At 44.8% G+C, this 14964-nt stretch overlaps 1 protein-coding gene across 1 annotated transcript in view; it reads left to right on the top strand.

Annotated features, from left to right (window-relative positions):
• Positions 1-3147: 3147 nt before the first annotated feature.
• Positions 3148-14964, top strand: part of LOC101994270 (cytochrome P450 4B1) — an 18335-nt gene continuing 6518 nt past the window's right edge. Inside the window, 4 exon segments of the mRNA XM_013355298.2 lie at positions 3148-3359; positions 9882-10023; positions 10208-10252; positions 11391-11518. Of these exon segments, the coding sequence (XP_013210752.2) occupies positions 3180-3359; positions 9882-10023; positions 10208-10252; positions 11391-11518 (495 nt within the window). The 5' untranslated portion in view covers positions 3148-3179.

The following is a 14964-nucleotide window of genomic DNA, read 5'->3' as shown; positions in this document are numbered from 1 at the left end:
AGGGAAGGTTTCCCCAGCCAAAGCGTTACAGCTCTGCTCTGCTCCTGCTCCTCTCTGCTCCCCGGAGAGCCATTACAGCTCCACTCTCCTAAGTGACTTTTTCCCCACAGAAAGTAGCAGCTCCTCTCCTGCTCAGGTGAAAGTCATTACATTCTCTGTGTCCCCTCTGCTCCAGAGAAAGAAACTCGTTACCACAAACCTTACACAAGAAATTTATTGGGAGGGAGGAATCCAAGAGAGTGACTTGCCTCCTCCAGGGTGGAAAAAGGGCAACCCCAAACTGAACAGATACAGGGCTTATTTAGGATTTCTTAGGGGCAGTGCTTTCCAAGATGGAGATTTTTCAGGGTGGTGATTGGTAGGATCTCAATTCCTGAGCTTGGGACAAGCTCAGAGATTGGTTGGTTTTCATGCTCAGGGATTGGTTGGATTTCAGTTCCCGAAATGGGAAGGGACAGGGTATATTTCTTTGGCTCTAGTCTCAGGGCCAGGGGTTTCTTTCACTGGCCCTTTTTACCCTACGGTGGGGAATAGGGTTTGTGTGATAGATTCATCATGAGTCATGGACCTTGTTTCTAGCATGAAAAGATAAGTAGAATCTCTGAGGCTACCAGAGATGTCCTCTTTCTATCTTCATCTCCTAGAATGCCAGCCTTAGCTGAGCCTCAGGCTCCTCCCAGGAGACCAGTCCAGAATCATGCTTTCTTCTACCTCACTACCCAGACTTGTCATCTCCTAAAAGAAACAGTGAATTTATGTTAATCCCACATGTTCTTTCTTTTTTAAAATTCATTTTACATAACAACCACAGTTCCCTTTTCCTCCTCACTTTCCCCCAACACCCTCATCTACTCCTCAGAAAGTTTAAGGCCTCCCATGGGGAGTCAGCAAGGTCTGGCACATTTAGCTGAGGCAGGACCAAGGCCCCCCACATCAAGGCTGAGCAATACTTTCTACCATACAGAATGGGCTTCAAAAAGCCAGATCATGCACCAGGGATAGATTCTGGTCCCACTGCCAGGAGTTCCACAAACAGACCAGGCTACAAATCTGTAACTCACATGCAGAGGGCCTAGTTTGGTCTCATGCAGGCTCCCCAGCTGTCAATCCAGAGTCCATGAGCTCCCACAAGTTCAGGTTAACTATCTCTGTGAGCTTTCTGATCATAATCTTGACCCCCTCCTTGTTCATATAATTCCTTCTCTACAAAGAAGCCAAAACTGTACAATGGGGAAAAAAAAGCATCTTCTACAAATGGTGCTGGCATAACTGAATGTCAACATGTAGAATAATTCAAAATGATCCATATCTATTGTCTTGCACAAAACTCAAGTCCAAGTGAATCAAAGACCTCAACATAAATCCAGGTACACTGAACCTGATAGAAGAAAAAGTGTGAGGTAGCATTGGACACACTGGCACAGGAGACCAGTTTCTTTCTATGACACCAGCAGCACGTCACTTCCTAGGTTAATTTCCTTCCCTGTGCCTCAGGCTAACGCTCTAAATAAGTTTTAGCTCCATTGAACAAGAAAGACCTCTGTCAACTTCCTGAGTTTTCTCAGATATGTCATGTATGATTCCCAAGGTTATAAACAATAGAAAACCTAACCTGAGTTCAAGCAATAAAAGAATTTATTGGTTTATATAAGTAAATGGCTAATTCTCTGACCTGGGTAAACTGTATTTTCATTGGGTAAAGTGAAACCTGGATATGAATTTTCAGAAGTGATATAGACCAATAGAGAAGGAACTATTGGGGTTCCTTTCATCTTATTATCTCATGCTTCCCCACCTGTGGATAGGTCTGGCTCCCCTATCTCCTTAACAGGGAGGAGACTTGGTGTCCTCTGCCAGAAAGGACAAGAGGCCACACTGCCTACTCACTGTGACTTTCTGAGTCAGAACCTACTGTTGGAGTTTCAAGTCCACCTATGCCCTGGTTTGACCCTGTCACCTCTGCACCACATCCAGTCCTTGTTTTTCTGTCCCTATGGAAGATCTGACTTCTACAGATTGAACCTCCTTTATGCCCTTACTGTCTCCTGATTTGGTTGACTTTGAGGGGACATTAGTAGGAGGTTGGAAAGTGGAAAAAGGAAGGGTTCGGGGCATAGTTCCCTGTGTCAGCACTATTCCTAGCAAAAGCAGTTCCAGTTGATTTTCGGAGACACCATTCTTGCTCCTTCATGCAAGAGTGTTGATGGGATCTTGTTGGTAATTTGCAGGTGCCATGTCATATCTTGTCTGGGGCTTTACAACCCTATCCATCCCCTGACGGGACTTTAACAGCAATATTGGTGGTGAATTCTGTGTTTTGTGGTTGCCCATAATAATACAGCTCTACACTGGAGGGAAACCAGCAGGCACTCCCTGTCAAGGCAAGGGCTGCAGTTAAGATTGTTGTTCAGCAGAACCCTTGGCTGTGGCATTCAGAGTAGCCATGATCTTTCTGGGAAACTGGGCATTTCTCTACTCATCACCGGGCCTGAGTGGGCTGCATCTATTCATGAGGGATTTGATGTTTTATCCTCATCATCTTGAAAGTATGTTCTATATTCCTGTCCAATTGGCACTATGGTTTTGGGGGTAGTAGTTTATAATCCTATGATCCTTCTGAGGCTGTGACATTGTCCCTAATGTGATCTCACAAAGAGGAACTAAAGACGTTATGAAACAGGCAAAAGGATGAATTCCATCATGGCTTCACATGAAGGGGACAGTGGAAGCTGCCTAATGAGAAAGCACAGAAGATCTTATCTGGGGAAGAGACACAAAGAACAAGTTCCTATGACCTCTTTGGGTGGGTTAAGTGAGATAGTGTGTATAAACTCTCTTAAACATACAAGGTACTTATAAATAAAAAGCCAGTTGCAATGATCACACAAAGAACTGCCCTCTGTTCTCTTCTTCAAGAAACCAAGGTGGGATGTTCACGGTCTGGTCTCTATTAAGTTGTGTTTTGGTCGAAGTCAGTCAAGTTCACTCTGTTGCCTATGAGCTCTGAGGCAGTTATCTCCACCCTATGGCACTCAGCCCAGTTTGGGCTGTTGCGGGCTATTGCTGGCTGTCGGGTGGGGCAAGGGGGTGGGAACTGTCAGGGTGCCGGTGTCCAGAGTATAAGGCAACCCAAGGGCAGCTGGAGGCAGTTGGGGAGCCTGGGCCCTGCGAGTTTAGCCATGGTGCTCAACCTCCTCTCCCCAAACTTGTCCCGCCTGGGCCTGTGGGCTTCAGTAGTGATCCTGATAGTAAGTGTCCTCAAGCTCTTCAGCCTGCTGGTGCGGAGGCAGAAGCTGGCCAGGGCTCTGGACAGCTTCCCAGGGCCCCCTACACACTGGCTCTTTGGTCATGCCCTTGAGGTATGTGGGGATGGGGATGTGGGAGAATCAGGACTAATCCTCTGGAGGCTGGGAAGGGAGGCCATCAATTTGGGCAGGGGGGTAATGCTTGGAACCAACACTCCTAGTCAGCTTTGCTATTCCTGCCTCTCAAGCCAAGTTCGGAAGCAACACAGCTCTTCAGAGTAAGAGCTTAAGAAGGCCCCAGGTGCTTTCCCATTATTCTGAGGCCCACAGTGTAAGTTGGTGTGGAGGCTTGTTGATGGCTCATACAGGGGAGAGACCAAACCCTCAAAGTGCCACCCAACAACTAGGCAGTCATGTTTAGATTTTCTTAAGTGTCCTGCTCTGTGCAGTGTAAAGATTTCCAGGACCAATGAAAAAATTAAAGACAGAGAAAAGCTCTGCCTCCTGAGACCTCCCAACATGTCTGAGAGATGGATACCGCAGAGCCAGGAGGTGCCTTCTGTGTCCTCTGCGTGTGGCTGAGTAACGACAGCATTTTTCCAGGCTCAGATCCTGGTTGGTTCTCCTGTGAAGGCAGCCCAGTTGGGATCACCTCAGCACCCAGTGTCAGGAACTCCTCCTGTTGTGGGGATCCAGACCTTCTGGGGGGTTTGGAGTCAAGTTGGAGAAGCAGATGCCCCCTCCCATCCCCAGCTCCTGGAGATTCTAATATGTCAGGTTGGAACTAGGAACCTGAGATTAAAAGTCTTTTTTTTTTTTTTTTTAAAGCTGGTTGGTGGTGGCGCATGCCTTTAATTACAGCAATTGGGAGGCAGAGGCAGGTGGATCTTTGTGAGTTCGAGGCCAGCCTGGTCTTCAAGAGCTAGTTCCAGGACAGGTTCCAAAGCTACAGACAAACCCTGTCTTGAAACCGTCTCCCCCCCCTCCACAAAAAAACTTTCCTGAATGTTTTGAGCTCGTTAGGGAGTCCAGGCATGGATACCAGGGATAAAGTCACAAAAAGGGGTTTAATTCTTTCTCCATTCCTATTTCTCCATCTCTCTTTTGGAATTGACACTGTAAATGAACTTGATCTCTATTCTTATTCTTGCCCCATATGGATAACCTGTTGCGGATGCCTGTGAACGTCCCTGTACCGCTGAGCATCCAGGATTTTAAAAAGGATGGTTTGGGTGAAAGAAAGCAGACATTAGAGCCATCTCTGCTCCCAGGAGTGTGGAGGTGCCTCCCCAGGGCCTCCCTTCTTTTCATCTTAGCATCTTTTATCTTTCCTGCTAGCCTGAGACTTCTGGAGAATGGAGATCTATCTGGTCTGATTTATTTCTGTGTCCTCAAGGCACAGCATGAAACTTGACACAGACCAGACATGGCTGACTGAAAGACTGCAAAAGGCTAGATTATCGGGAGAGTGCCCGCAGAGGACAGAGAGTGGTGGGGAAGGGAAGTGGGGGGGTCAGGAGGTTGAGGTCACACTCTGAGGTGATGGAGGAAGGTCGCGCCGCTCCTCACTACACTGAGGGACTTTGGGAAGGTCTTCAGCCCTTTCCCTCTGCGCCCATCATTTTGTGCTTACCTGCTTTTCTTCAGAGTTGGGGAGGAGCCCTCAATCAGTGGACTTCCATAGCCTGTGATCCTTCCTCTCTCAGAACTCCATACCCTCTTCTTCCCAGGTGTTCCACTCCACTTAGCAGTACACAGAGAGCCTGGAACGTAGCCTTACTTCAGCTTCTTGACGCCAGGACCAGTATCTACCAGTATCTGGAGGGCTTTGGCTTGACACCAGGATGGGCATGCCAAGACTGGAGTGGGGACTGATCTTGAGTACTATACAAGTTCCCTGGGAACCATCGCAGGCACACCGCCACAGCATTTCTTGCAGGCCTTGACCTCTGCTGTGGGCTGTATTCACACCTACCTAAACCCGAGAAGCATGAAGGACAGGGTGTGGATTTGTTTCCCTAGTTTAAATCAAGATGAGGAAGTTGAGATTCAAAGGGGACAAGGTGTTCACTTAAGGACATATAATAGTTCAGGATTCAAATCAAGGCTGGAACAGGGACCTCTTGTCTTTTAATCCAGAACACAGTGAACCAAAAGAAGCAAACAAAAATCTAACCAAATAGCCCAGCAAACCAAAAAAAAAAGCAAAGTAACTGAAAATTGATTCTAAGGATGGGCGTGGGAATGGGAGGAAGAGAGCGTATGGGCAAAGGGCCTGGCTGCGCTGTTCCTACCAGGGTTAGTTTCCCCCTTCTTGACTGCCAGCTACAATCTGCAGGCATTGTTACCATCTGCCTCTCATCCTTTTCAGATCTTAGAATGTGTCCTTTTGAGGCGGGAGGTGTCCTTTTCCTGAGGAGCAAAGGAAATGCTTTGTATATAATAGATATTCCCTGTGGGCTTAAGTTTGAGGAGTTACTGGGAGCTGACATATCTAACCTGTGTGCAGTGGTGTGTGTGTGTGTGTGTGTGTGTGTGTATGTGCGTGTGTGTGTAGGGGGAGTTTCCAGCTCAAGGAAAGGCAATCAATCCTCTGTGGCATCAGAGTCCCCATCTCTGACTCTGTTTATTACATTGCACTGTGTACAGAGAACTCTGGTTCACTCTATTCAGCCAACACTGATCATGGACCTTTGCTCTGCCCTATTTGATAAGTCATCTCTCGTCTCTGTGCTTTGCTGTTGATAAAGTGGGGTAGTCATCTTCAGACTGCTGAGTCAGATGAGTATCCATAGGGCAAACTATAAGAACGTAGCAAACAGCTGGGCAGTTAAATGTCAGATGTGAAATTTCTGTAGAGGGTTCTTGATGCAAAATACTTTGCTTCCTTTTTCTTCTTCCCTTCCAAATCCATCTGGTCATTGGTTTCCTTCAGTCCTCCTAACAAAGATGCCTGAACAACTCTCTGCATGAGGAGACAGAGGGACAGGGATGAGGTGCAGGGCGAGCAGGAGGGAGGCCAGGGTTACTCCAGAGCTGGTGCTGCTTGTTTCGGTTGGTTCTTCCTAGAAGGTGCTCCTACTCTTCTGCTTTATTTAAAATCTTTAAAAAATTAAATATTTTTAGTTGGAATGGAATTATACCACTATGCCTTTCCATTTTTTCAGCGACTCCCGGTTACCTTTGCCCAAACCTCTCCTGTGTCCCCCCTCAAATTGATAGCCTCTTTTTCTTTATTATTGTTCCATATGAGTGTGTTCACATAGGTGTGCACATGTGCATGTGTGCATGCGTGCGCGCGCGCACACACACACACACACACACACTTCCCCTCAGTCTGTTTTTATTGTTGATATGGTTTCAAGACTGATCATTTTGCATTGGAAAAGTCATAAGGGGTTCACCCTCAGAGAGGCTCACTCTCAGCCTCCCAACAGTCTTTAGTTGCTTGTAGCATTTGTCTAGGGGTGGGGCCCTGTGAAAATTTCCCCCTTCATCGTTAACATGCCCGTTGACATTGCCATTGTCCTGGTCTTGTTTACATAGCTATTTCTAGAAGAGATTGTTTCACAGCTGACCTCCTGGTATTCTGTCTCTTATTTAAAATGCCCACAGTGACTTGGAGTCATCATACTGGGCCCTAATAATCTTATATATGGTAGGAAGAGAACCTAAAGGGTCAAGATTATTGATACTAGACACCCAGGACACCAAGGAATAGCCATCCAGGAGGAGAGCAACTAGGCCGATCCCTACAAGGCGTCTCTGAGTGGCCTCAGAGGGTACAGCAGAGACTCATAAGAAGGGTGTTGGCAGTTGGCATTTAATTCAGGGACTGAGAGAGCTTGTTAAGATCTGGACAGTCCAATGATGGCTGTTGAGTTAAATTTTTATTCTGGAGATACCCGAGCATTGGGGACCTAGCATGTTGGGGAAGAGGTGTCTTTGACTTCTATCCTCAATTGTTTGTTTTTCTAGACATTCACCTCTGTTTTGCAAGTAGATGAATGTGTGTGTGTGTGTGTGTGTGTGTGTGTGTGTGTGTGTGTGTATGTGTGTATGTGTTATGTATGTATGTTCACCTGTGTGTGTGAAGACCAGAGGCTGATGTTGGGTGTCTCCTTTGGCTCTCCACCTTATTCACTCATTTTTTTGAGAAGATTAAAAGAACTTGCTTCAGTTTATTTTATGTATGTGGGTATTTTGTCTGCATGTATATCCGTGTATCACATGTGTGCCTGGTACTCTTAGAGGTCAGAAGAAGGTGTCAGAGCCCCTGGAACTGTAGTTACAGATGGCTGTGAGCTACCATGTGGATACTGGAAACTGAACCCAGGTTGTCTGGAAGAGAAGCCAGTATTCTTAACTGCTGAGCCATTTCTCCATCTCCTTTGAATTTTATTTTTAAGAATTAAAAATTACATAAGTGCATGCCTGCATGTGCATATGTGTGTATGTGTGTGTGTGTGTGTGGAGTGTGTGTGTGTGTGTGTGTATAGTGTGGGAATGTGTACATGGGAGTGCGGGTGCTGACAGAGTCCGGAAGAGGCTGTCAAATTCTTAGGAGCCGGATTTACAGGAGGTTATGGGCAGTTCCATGTAGGTGCTGGGAACTGAACTTGGACCTTTTTCAAGAGCAGCGAGTCACATCTATTGCCTCATCCATATCAATTTTGAGACAAGATCTTTTATTAAACCTGAAATTCTCCCTATTTTGGAAAGACTGGCAGGTCAGCAAGTCCCTCTCCAGATCTCTGCATCTCACCCTGAGATTACAGATGTCAGCCACCATGTCTGGCTTTTAATTTAGGGGCTAGGGTTCAAACTCAGGTCTTCATACATGCGAAGCAAGTGCTTGCCTTACCGAACCATCTCCTCAAACAGATTACTATAGTCCTCAGGCAGTCCCCAAGAGAGCTGTGGCTGCAGCAGGCTGGTGAAGCGGTGTTCCTTGGACACTAAAAAACTGGCCTTTAGGTTCATTAATGAATGGCCTGAGCAGATATGTGACAGGAAGAACAGCAGGACAAGCTCAGTCATGATCCCTGGTCTGTTGTGGCATGCGAGACAGTTCTGTTGGCCTTAGAAGGCACCGTTCCTATCTGTAAAAAGGTCGTGCTTCAATCAAGCTTCATTAGTGTCTCTTTTCTGACTTAATTCTTGGAGTCTAACTTACTCATACTCTTGGAGGGCAAGACCTTCCTATTGTTCGCTGCTGCCGGGGTCAACACCAGTGCAAATGAATGGATAAGGCAGGTTGCTGGAGAGCTGGGTGTAGTGACTTATGTCCATGTCCTGTTTTTCCCCTGCTTCCTTCCTTTGGGAGAAAACAAGCTGTCCTAGATCTGATAGTGAGTGTCCAGGTTTAGGGCATCTGAGGATAAATCTGAGACATTTGTTGTGCAACTCAGAGACATTTCTCAACAGGCACATGTCCCCTAGAGGAACAATGTCTCAGCAGCCATTTTGAAGGATTGCAACTGCAAAAGCAGGACCAGACACTGTGAACTGTTCTCACCCTCACTGGGCTCCTGGGAACAATCAGGGCCCTTAAGAGAAGGCTGTCTCTAGGAGGGTCATGATAATTCATGACTGAGGCGAGGCCTCCTGTCTGTGGTTGGGATGCTGCAGAAGGGAGCAGGCATAGCTCCCTGGAGGTGGGAACTACAGGGAACAGGATGTAAGGGAACCCCATCCACTCAATTAATTAATTAATCCACTCAAGAATGATACAGACAACTAATTAAGCCAATCAAGAATGTCAGAGTCTTTTCGTTCTCGCCAGCAACCAAGAGTGCACTAAGGCCTCAAAGCATCTTGGTGCCGAAGCTTAGAGGTACAGCATTTTTAAAGACAAAAACCACAATAACATCAATGCTAGTTGAGGGTCAGAGGAACCTTGTAACATTTGTTTCAGCAGAACCTAGTAGTTATTTAGACATAACTTAGCAATTATTTTTTTACTTACAAAGTAATGTATTATTTGGGTAATTCATCTGGACCATGGTCCAAATCACAGAAATCCTGAATGTGTTGCCAAGACAGACATGGCTAGTGGGAGGGGAGAGGCTTGAGAATTCTCTAAGTGGACATAACATGGAGTCAGGCCAAGGTGGTGTTGCCTTAGTTACGTCAAGGGCAGGCGGGAAAGAAGAGAGACCCAGCAGGAGGGAGAAGTCCAGGGATTCACAGCTAGAAAGGGAGGGGCGTCATGAACGTCCCTATACCTACAGGTAAAGATGATCTTTATCACTTCCACTCCTGACACTGCACACATTGGGCAACCTTTTGGGTTGCATGCAGTGTTCAGAAAGATGACTCTATAGGGAGATTACACCAGGTTCTCAAAGGAATGGAATTGAGAACTGCAGAGAAGGCACAGATGGTGGTTGGAAATGAAAGGAGGATAATCTCCAGGGTCTTCGAAGAGAGTGGCTTGGTGTGACAAGCCTTCCTGGACTTAGAGCAGCAGCTCTGGGCTGGAGAGGTGAAGTGTGCAGAAGACAGGGATACAGGAGGAGGGGAGGAGCCTCCAGGATCTGCCTGGGCAGCATCCTTTTTTCTTTTTCCAGAAATCTGGGGTCTGCTGGCCACACTGGATTCCTGAGTGGTTCTTGTCTTCTGTTATTGTTTCAGATACAGAAGTTGGGGAGCCTTGACAAGATGGTGTCCTGGTCCCAAGAGTTCCCCTATGCCCATCCACTCTGGCTTGGACAATTCGTTGGTTTTCTGAACATCTATGAGCCTGACTATGCCAAAGCTGTGTACAGCCGTGGAGGTGAGGTGTCTTAGAGAGAAGGTGGGGTTTCCTGGGAATGATGGGCTCGGGGACCAACTTGGGGAAGGTCAGGGCTTGTGTCTAAAGTCTTGGATGAGAAAGAGCAAATCTCTACCTCTTTCATCACTATGCCTCATCTGGGAATATTGTGTTTCTCCTTGACTGACATCCATTTGTTCTGCAGACCCAAAGGCTCCAGATGTTTATGACTTCTTGCTTCAGTGGATCGGTAAGTGAGTATCTATCTTTCTGTACCTTCCTTTTGCTCCACTGTGCTAAGTGACCAGAAGTCTGCCCTGCCATACTCAGCTGGTTATTCCTCCAGTGTACTGCTTGGCTCCTGAATGCCTGTCCTAAGCTTAGCATCTCTGTGGGGAAGCAAGGGAACCCATTGCAGGAGCTAGACTTGGCCTTGCTGGATATTCTTCCTCCCTTCCAAGCAGAGGCAAGGCAATGTGTATTTGAAGAAAAGCTTCCCAGAGGAGGCAACCCTAGAGTTGATCCTGTAGGATATTATAGTGATGTTTTTCCTGGAAGAAGGGTCTGAGAAAAGGTATAATCGTCATAGGATCATGGGGGCTGCAAGCTGTCTGAGTGATTGAAAGGCAGACTTCAATTAGTAGATGAGGCTTGTCAGGGAAGATGGACCAGTGTTGGCTGTCAGTATGTAGACTGATGTTGAAAGTGAAGGGAGCTGCTGGGTCATCTACTTCTTTTAATTAATTAGTTGATTATTGAATTTATTTTGAGAGAGGGTCTCACTATGTTGCCTTAGCAATTCTCTATCAGGTTGCCTTTGAACTCATAGAGATCCACCTGCCTATAACTTCCGAGTGAGTGCTGGGATTAATAGTGTACACTACCATACCTGGCCTTATTATTTTTACTTTTATTTGATCTCTATGTGTGTCTTTGTAGACATATGCCACTTGTGCACAGGTACCTATGTTGGATCCCCTAGAAATGGACTTATCTGTGGTTGTGAGCTGGCATGTGTGCTTTGGAAATTGGCCCCAGGTCTTCTGTAAGAGTAGTAAAAGGCCCTTGATCACTGACCCATCTCTCTAGCCTCCACTGACTCTTCTTGATCCAGGGCCACATTCTTCTCCAAAGTTCCTATTATTTATTTATTTAGCTTTATGGAAGCTAAGAAAGGAATGGTTAGTAGGGAGGTAACTACCAAGAGTCTAGACTATTGACTTAGAGGTCCTACCAGTGGGGGCCAGAGGTCTATACTGGTCCTTGTAGTGTCTGTCCACAGGGTGTTCCAGGTTTGGGGAGTGGTAACTGCTGTGGTTGATCCCAGCTCTCATGGATAGATCAGGATTGCCTAGACTCCACAGCCTCCATTTCTCTTCCCTTCTCAGGGAAAGGCTTATTGGTTCTCCATGGGCCCAAATGGTTCCAGCACCGCAAGTTGCTCACTCCTGGCTTCCACTATGATGTGCTGAAGCCCTATGTGGCCATATTTGCCGAGTCCACACATCTCATGCTGGTGAGTCCCCTCCCTGCAGCAGGCTCCTGGAATTGTGGGCTGCCGAGCTAGGCTTCTCTAGCCATCCCATTTGCCTTGGTTGAAGGTGAGTTGTGCTCTCTTCTGGAGAGAGGGTCTCTGTCCTCATTATGCCTGCAACGATTGTGCCAAAGAATTTTAAAGTATACTCTTATGATCCTACTGATTTCTGTTGTTATGCCCCCTTCATCTCTAATTTTATTAATTTGGATATCTTCTCTCTGCCTTTAGTTAATTTGGATAAGGCAGTGGTTCTCAACCTGTGGGTCATGACCCCCTTGGGAGTCGAATGGCCCTTTCATAGGGGTCACATATCAGATATCCTGCATATCAGATATTTACACTATGATCCATAACAGTAGCAAAATTATATTTATAAAGTAGCAATAAAATAATTTTATGGTTGTGGATCACCAAAACATGAAGAACTGTATTAAATGTCACAGCATTAGGAAAACTGGGAATCAGTGGGATAAGGGTAAGTCAACCTTAATGATTTTTTTCAAAGAAGCAGCTCTTTGCTTCATTGACTTCTTTTATTTTTTTGTTTATTTCTATTTTATTCATTTCACTCCAAGTTTGATTATTTCTTGCCTTCTATGCTTTTGGGTGTGATTTCTTCATTTTGTCCTAGAGTTTTCATGTGTGCTGTTCATTTACTAGTATGAAATCTCCATGACCTCGTGGTAATGCACAGATTAATGGAGATGGGTTAAACTAAAATGTAATAGTTAGCAAATAAGAAGCTAGAGCTAATGGGCCAACCCTAGATGCCCTTCAATGGAAGAATGGATGAAGAAAGTATGGAATATATACATATTAGAGTAATACTCAGCAGTAAAAAACAAGGACTTCTTGAAGTTTGCGTACAAATGGATGGAAATAGAAAACACTATCCTGAGTGAGGTAAGCCAGACCCAAAAAGAGGAACATGGGATGTACTCACTCATATTTGGTTTCTAGCCATAAATAAAGGACAGTGAGCTTATAATTCACGATCCTAGAGAAACTAAATAAGAAGGTGAATCCAGTGATTTAAATAATAATATTAAAAAGAAATCCCTCCATTTTCTTATGTAAGCATTTAGTGCTGTGAACTTGCCTTTTAGAACTGCCTTCATTGTGTCCTGTAAGTGTGGGTATATTCTTTTTAAATTTCTGTCTTGGCTCATTTTTTATTCAGTAATGTGTTGTTCAGTTTCCAGGAGTTCGTAAGCTTCATGTTGTTTCTGTTGTTGATATCCAGGTTTAGTCTGTGATGGTTTGACAGGATGCTGGGTGCTATTTCAGTTTTTCTGTATTTGTTGAGACTTGCTTTGTGTCTGAGTATGTTTTATTTTAGAGAATGTTCTATGAGGTACTGAGAATAAGGACTATTCTTTTGTGTTTGGTGAAATGGTCTGTAAATGTGTTGGGTCCATTTGGTTTATAATTTGGTTCATAGATGCTAAGAATTGAAAGGCCCTGTTGTGTATTTTGTCTTTGATGAGCATAGATTGTCCTTCCCTGTCTCTTCTGATTAGTTTTGCTTTGAAGTTTATTTTGTCAGATATTAAGATTGCTACATCAGTTTGCTTCTTTGATCCGTTTGCTTGAGATATTTTTTTTCAACCCTTTACCCTGAGGTAATGTCCATCCTCCTTGATGTTGAGGTCTGTTTCTTGGGTGCAGCAGAAGGGCCCTGTTTTCATATCCATTCTGCTAGTGTGTGTCTTTTTCCTGGGAAATTGAGACCATGAATGTTGGACGATATTAATGAGCATTGTTTTTTTTTGATTCCTGTTATTTTGTTGTGGTGTATGTGTGTGTGTGTGCACGCGCGCGTACATGTGTGTGTTTTCTCTCTCTTTAGATTTGCTGGCCTGGGATTATTTATTCCTTGTGTTTTTTTCCAGGTATGATAAACCACTTTAGATTGAAGTTTTCCTTGTATACCTACTGTGGGGCTGGATTTATAAATAAATACTGCTTAAATTTGGTTTCATCACACAATGTCTTGTTTTTTCTATCTAGTGTGATTGAAAGTTTTGTTGGGTGTAGTATTTAGAGGTGGTATCTGTCATCTCTTAGAGTTTGTAAAACATCTACCCAGGCTTTTCTGACTTCTAGAGTCTTCACTGAGAAGTCAGATGTACTTCTCATAGGTCTACTTTTATATGTTACTTGACCTTTCCCCCTTGCAGCTTCTAATATTCTCTCTTTGTTCTATATATTTAGTGTTTTTATTATTATTATGTGCTATGATTTCTGGTCCAATCTATTTGGTGTTCTGTATGCTTGTTGTATCTTCATAGGCATCTCCTTCTTAAGAGCAGGGAAATTTTCTTCTATGATTTTGTTGAGAATATTTTCTGTGCCTTTGAGTTGGGATTCTTATTCTTCTTTTATTCCTGTTATTGTTGAGTTTGGTTTTTTCATAGTGTCCCATATTTCCTGTATGCTTTGTGCCAGGAGTTTTTTTTAATATCTTATATTTTATTTGCCTGAGGTATCCCTTTCTTCTATCTTGTCTCAAATGGCTGAGACTCCCTCTTCTGTCTCTTGTGCTCTGTTAGTAAGTCTTGCCTCTGAGGTTCCTTTTCATCTCCAGATTGCCCAGAGCTTGGATTTCCTTTATTTATTCTATTTCCACTTTCAGGACTTGAATGATTTTGTTCATTTCCTTCCACTGTTTATTTTTGCCTTCGTAGACTTCTTTAAGCGGTTTGTTAATTTCCTCTTTAAGGACATCTATCATATTGAGAAATGCTGTTTTTATGGTTTTTATCTTGTGCTTCAGCTATGGGCCTGCTGTGATAGGGTTGCTGGGCTCTAGTGGAGACAAATTGTCCTGGTTGTTATTGTATTTTCATGCTGGCTTCTAACCATGTGGGTTTGGGAAGACTGCAATTCTAAGCGCTCTTGTCTTTGTTGTGTGGGTGTTTTGTTCCTTAGTTTCTGTTGCCCTTTCTGGTTCTTATGAGGGTGTGGCGGCTGTGTATTGCCTGGTAGAGAATTCTTCTCAGATTCTGACAGGTGTTGCCATGGAGAGGGATCCTGGTAAAATGTGTTTCTATGTATTGGGAGCTTAGGAATGGAGAAGGCGTGGGAGGAATGAGGGAGTCTATAGGAAATCAGGATGTGCTTTAGTCCGTTGGGAACAGGGCCAAGAGTGAGGAGAGGCACCAGATTCTGCTGGAAACCTGGGGCTGATGGGGTCTTGGACTTGGAGGAGGTGTGAGAGTGGAGATCCGAAACTCACCTACCTTCTTTGGCTTATGTACTTCTCTGGCAGGCTTGCCTGGCAGGTTCCCAGGAAGTGCCTGCTGGAGCTGGGCACTGGAATAAAGCCATGAGTTGGGGGAAGGGTATTTGGAGGAGTTGAGGCAGAAATGAAGATTTGTAGTTAGCCTACCTGCTTCCCTGGCCAGACAGCCCAGTTCTTACAC

Source organism: Microtus ochrogaster, unplaced genomic scaffold (assembly GCF_000317375.1).
Source record: "Microtus ochrogaster isolate Prairie Vole_2 unplaced genomic scaffold, MicOch1.0 UNK110, whole genome shotgun sequence".
Taxonomy (NCBI): domain Eukaryota; kingdom Metazoa; phylum Chordata; class Mammalia; order Rodentia; family Cricetidae; genus Microtus; species Microtus ochrogaster.
The sequence above is the reverse complement of the archived record's forward strand: the minus strand, read 5'-3'. Positions and strand labels throughout refer to the sequence as shown.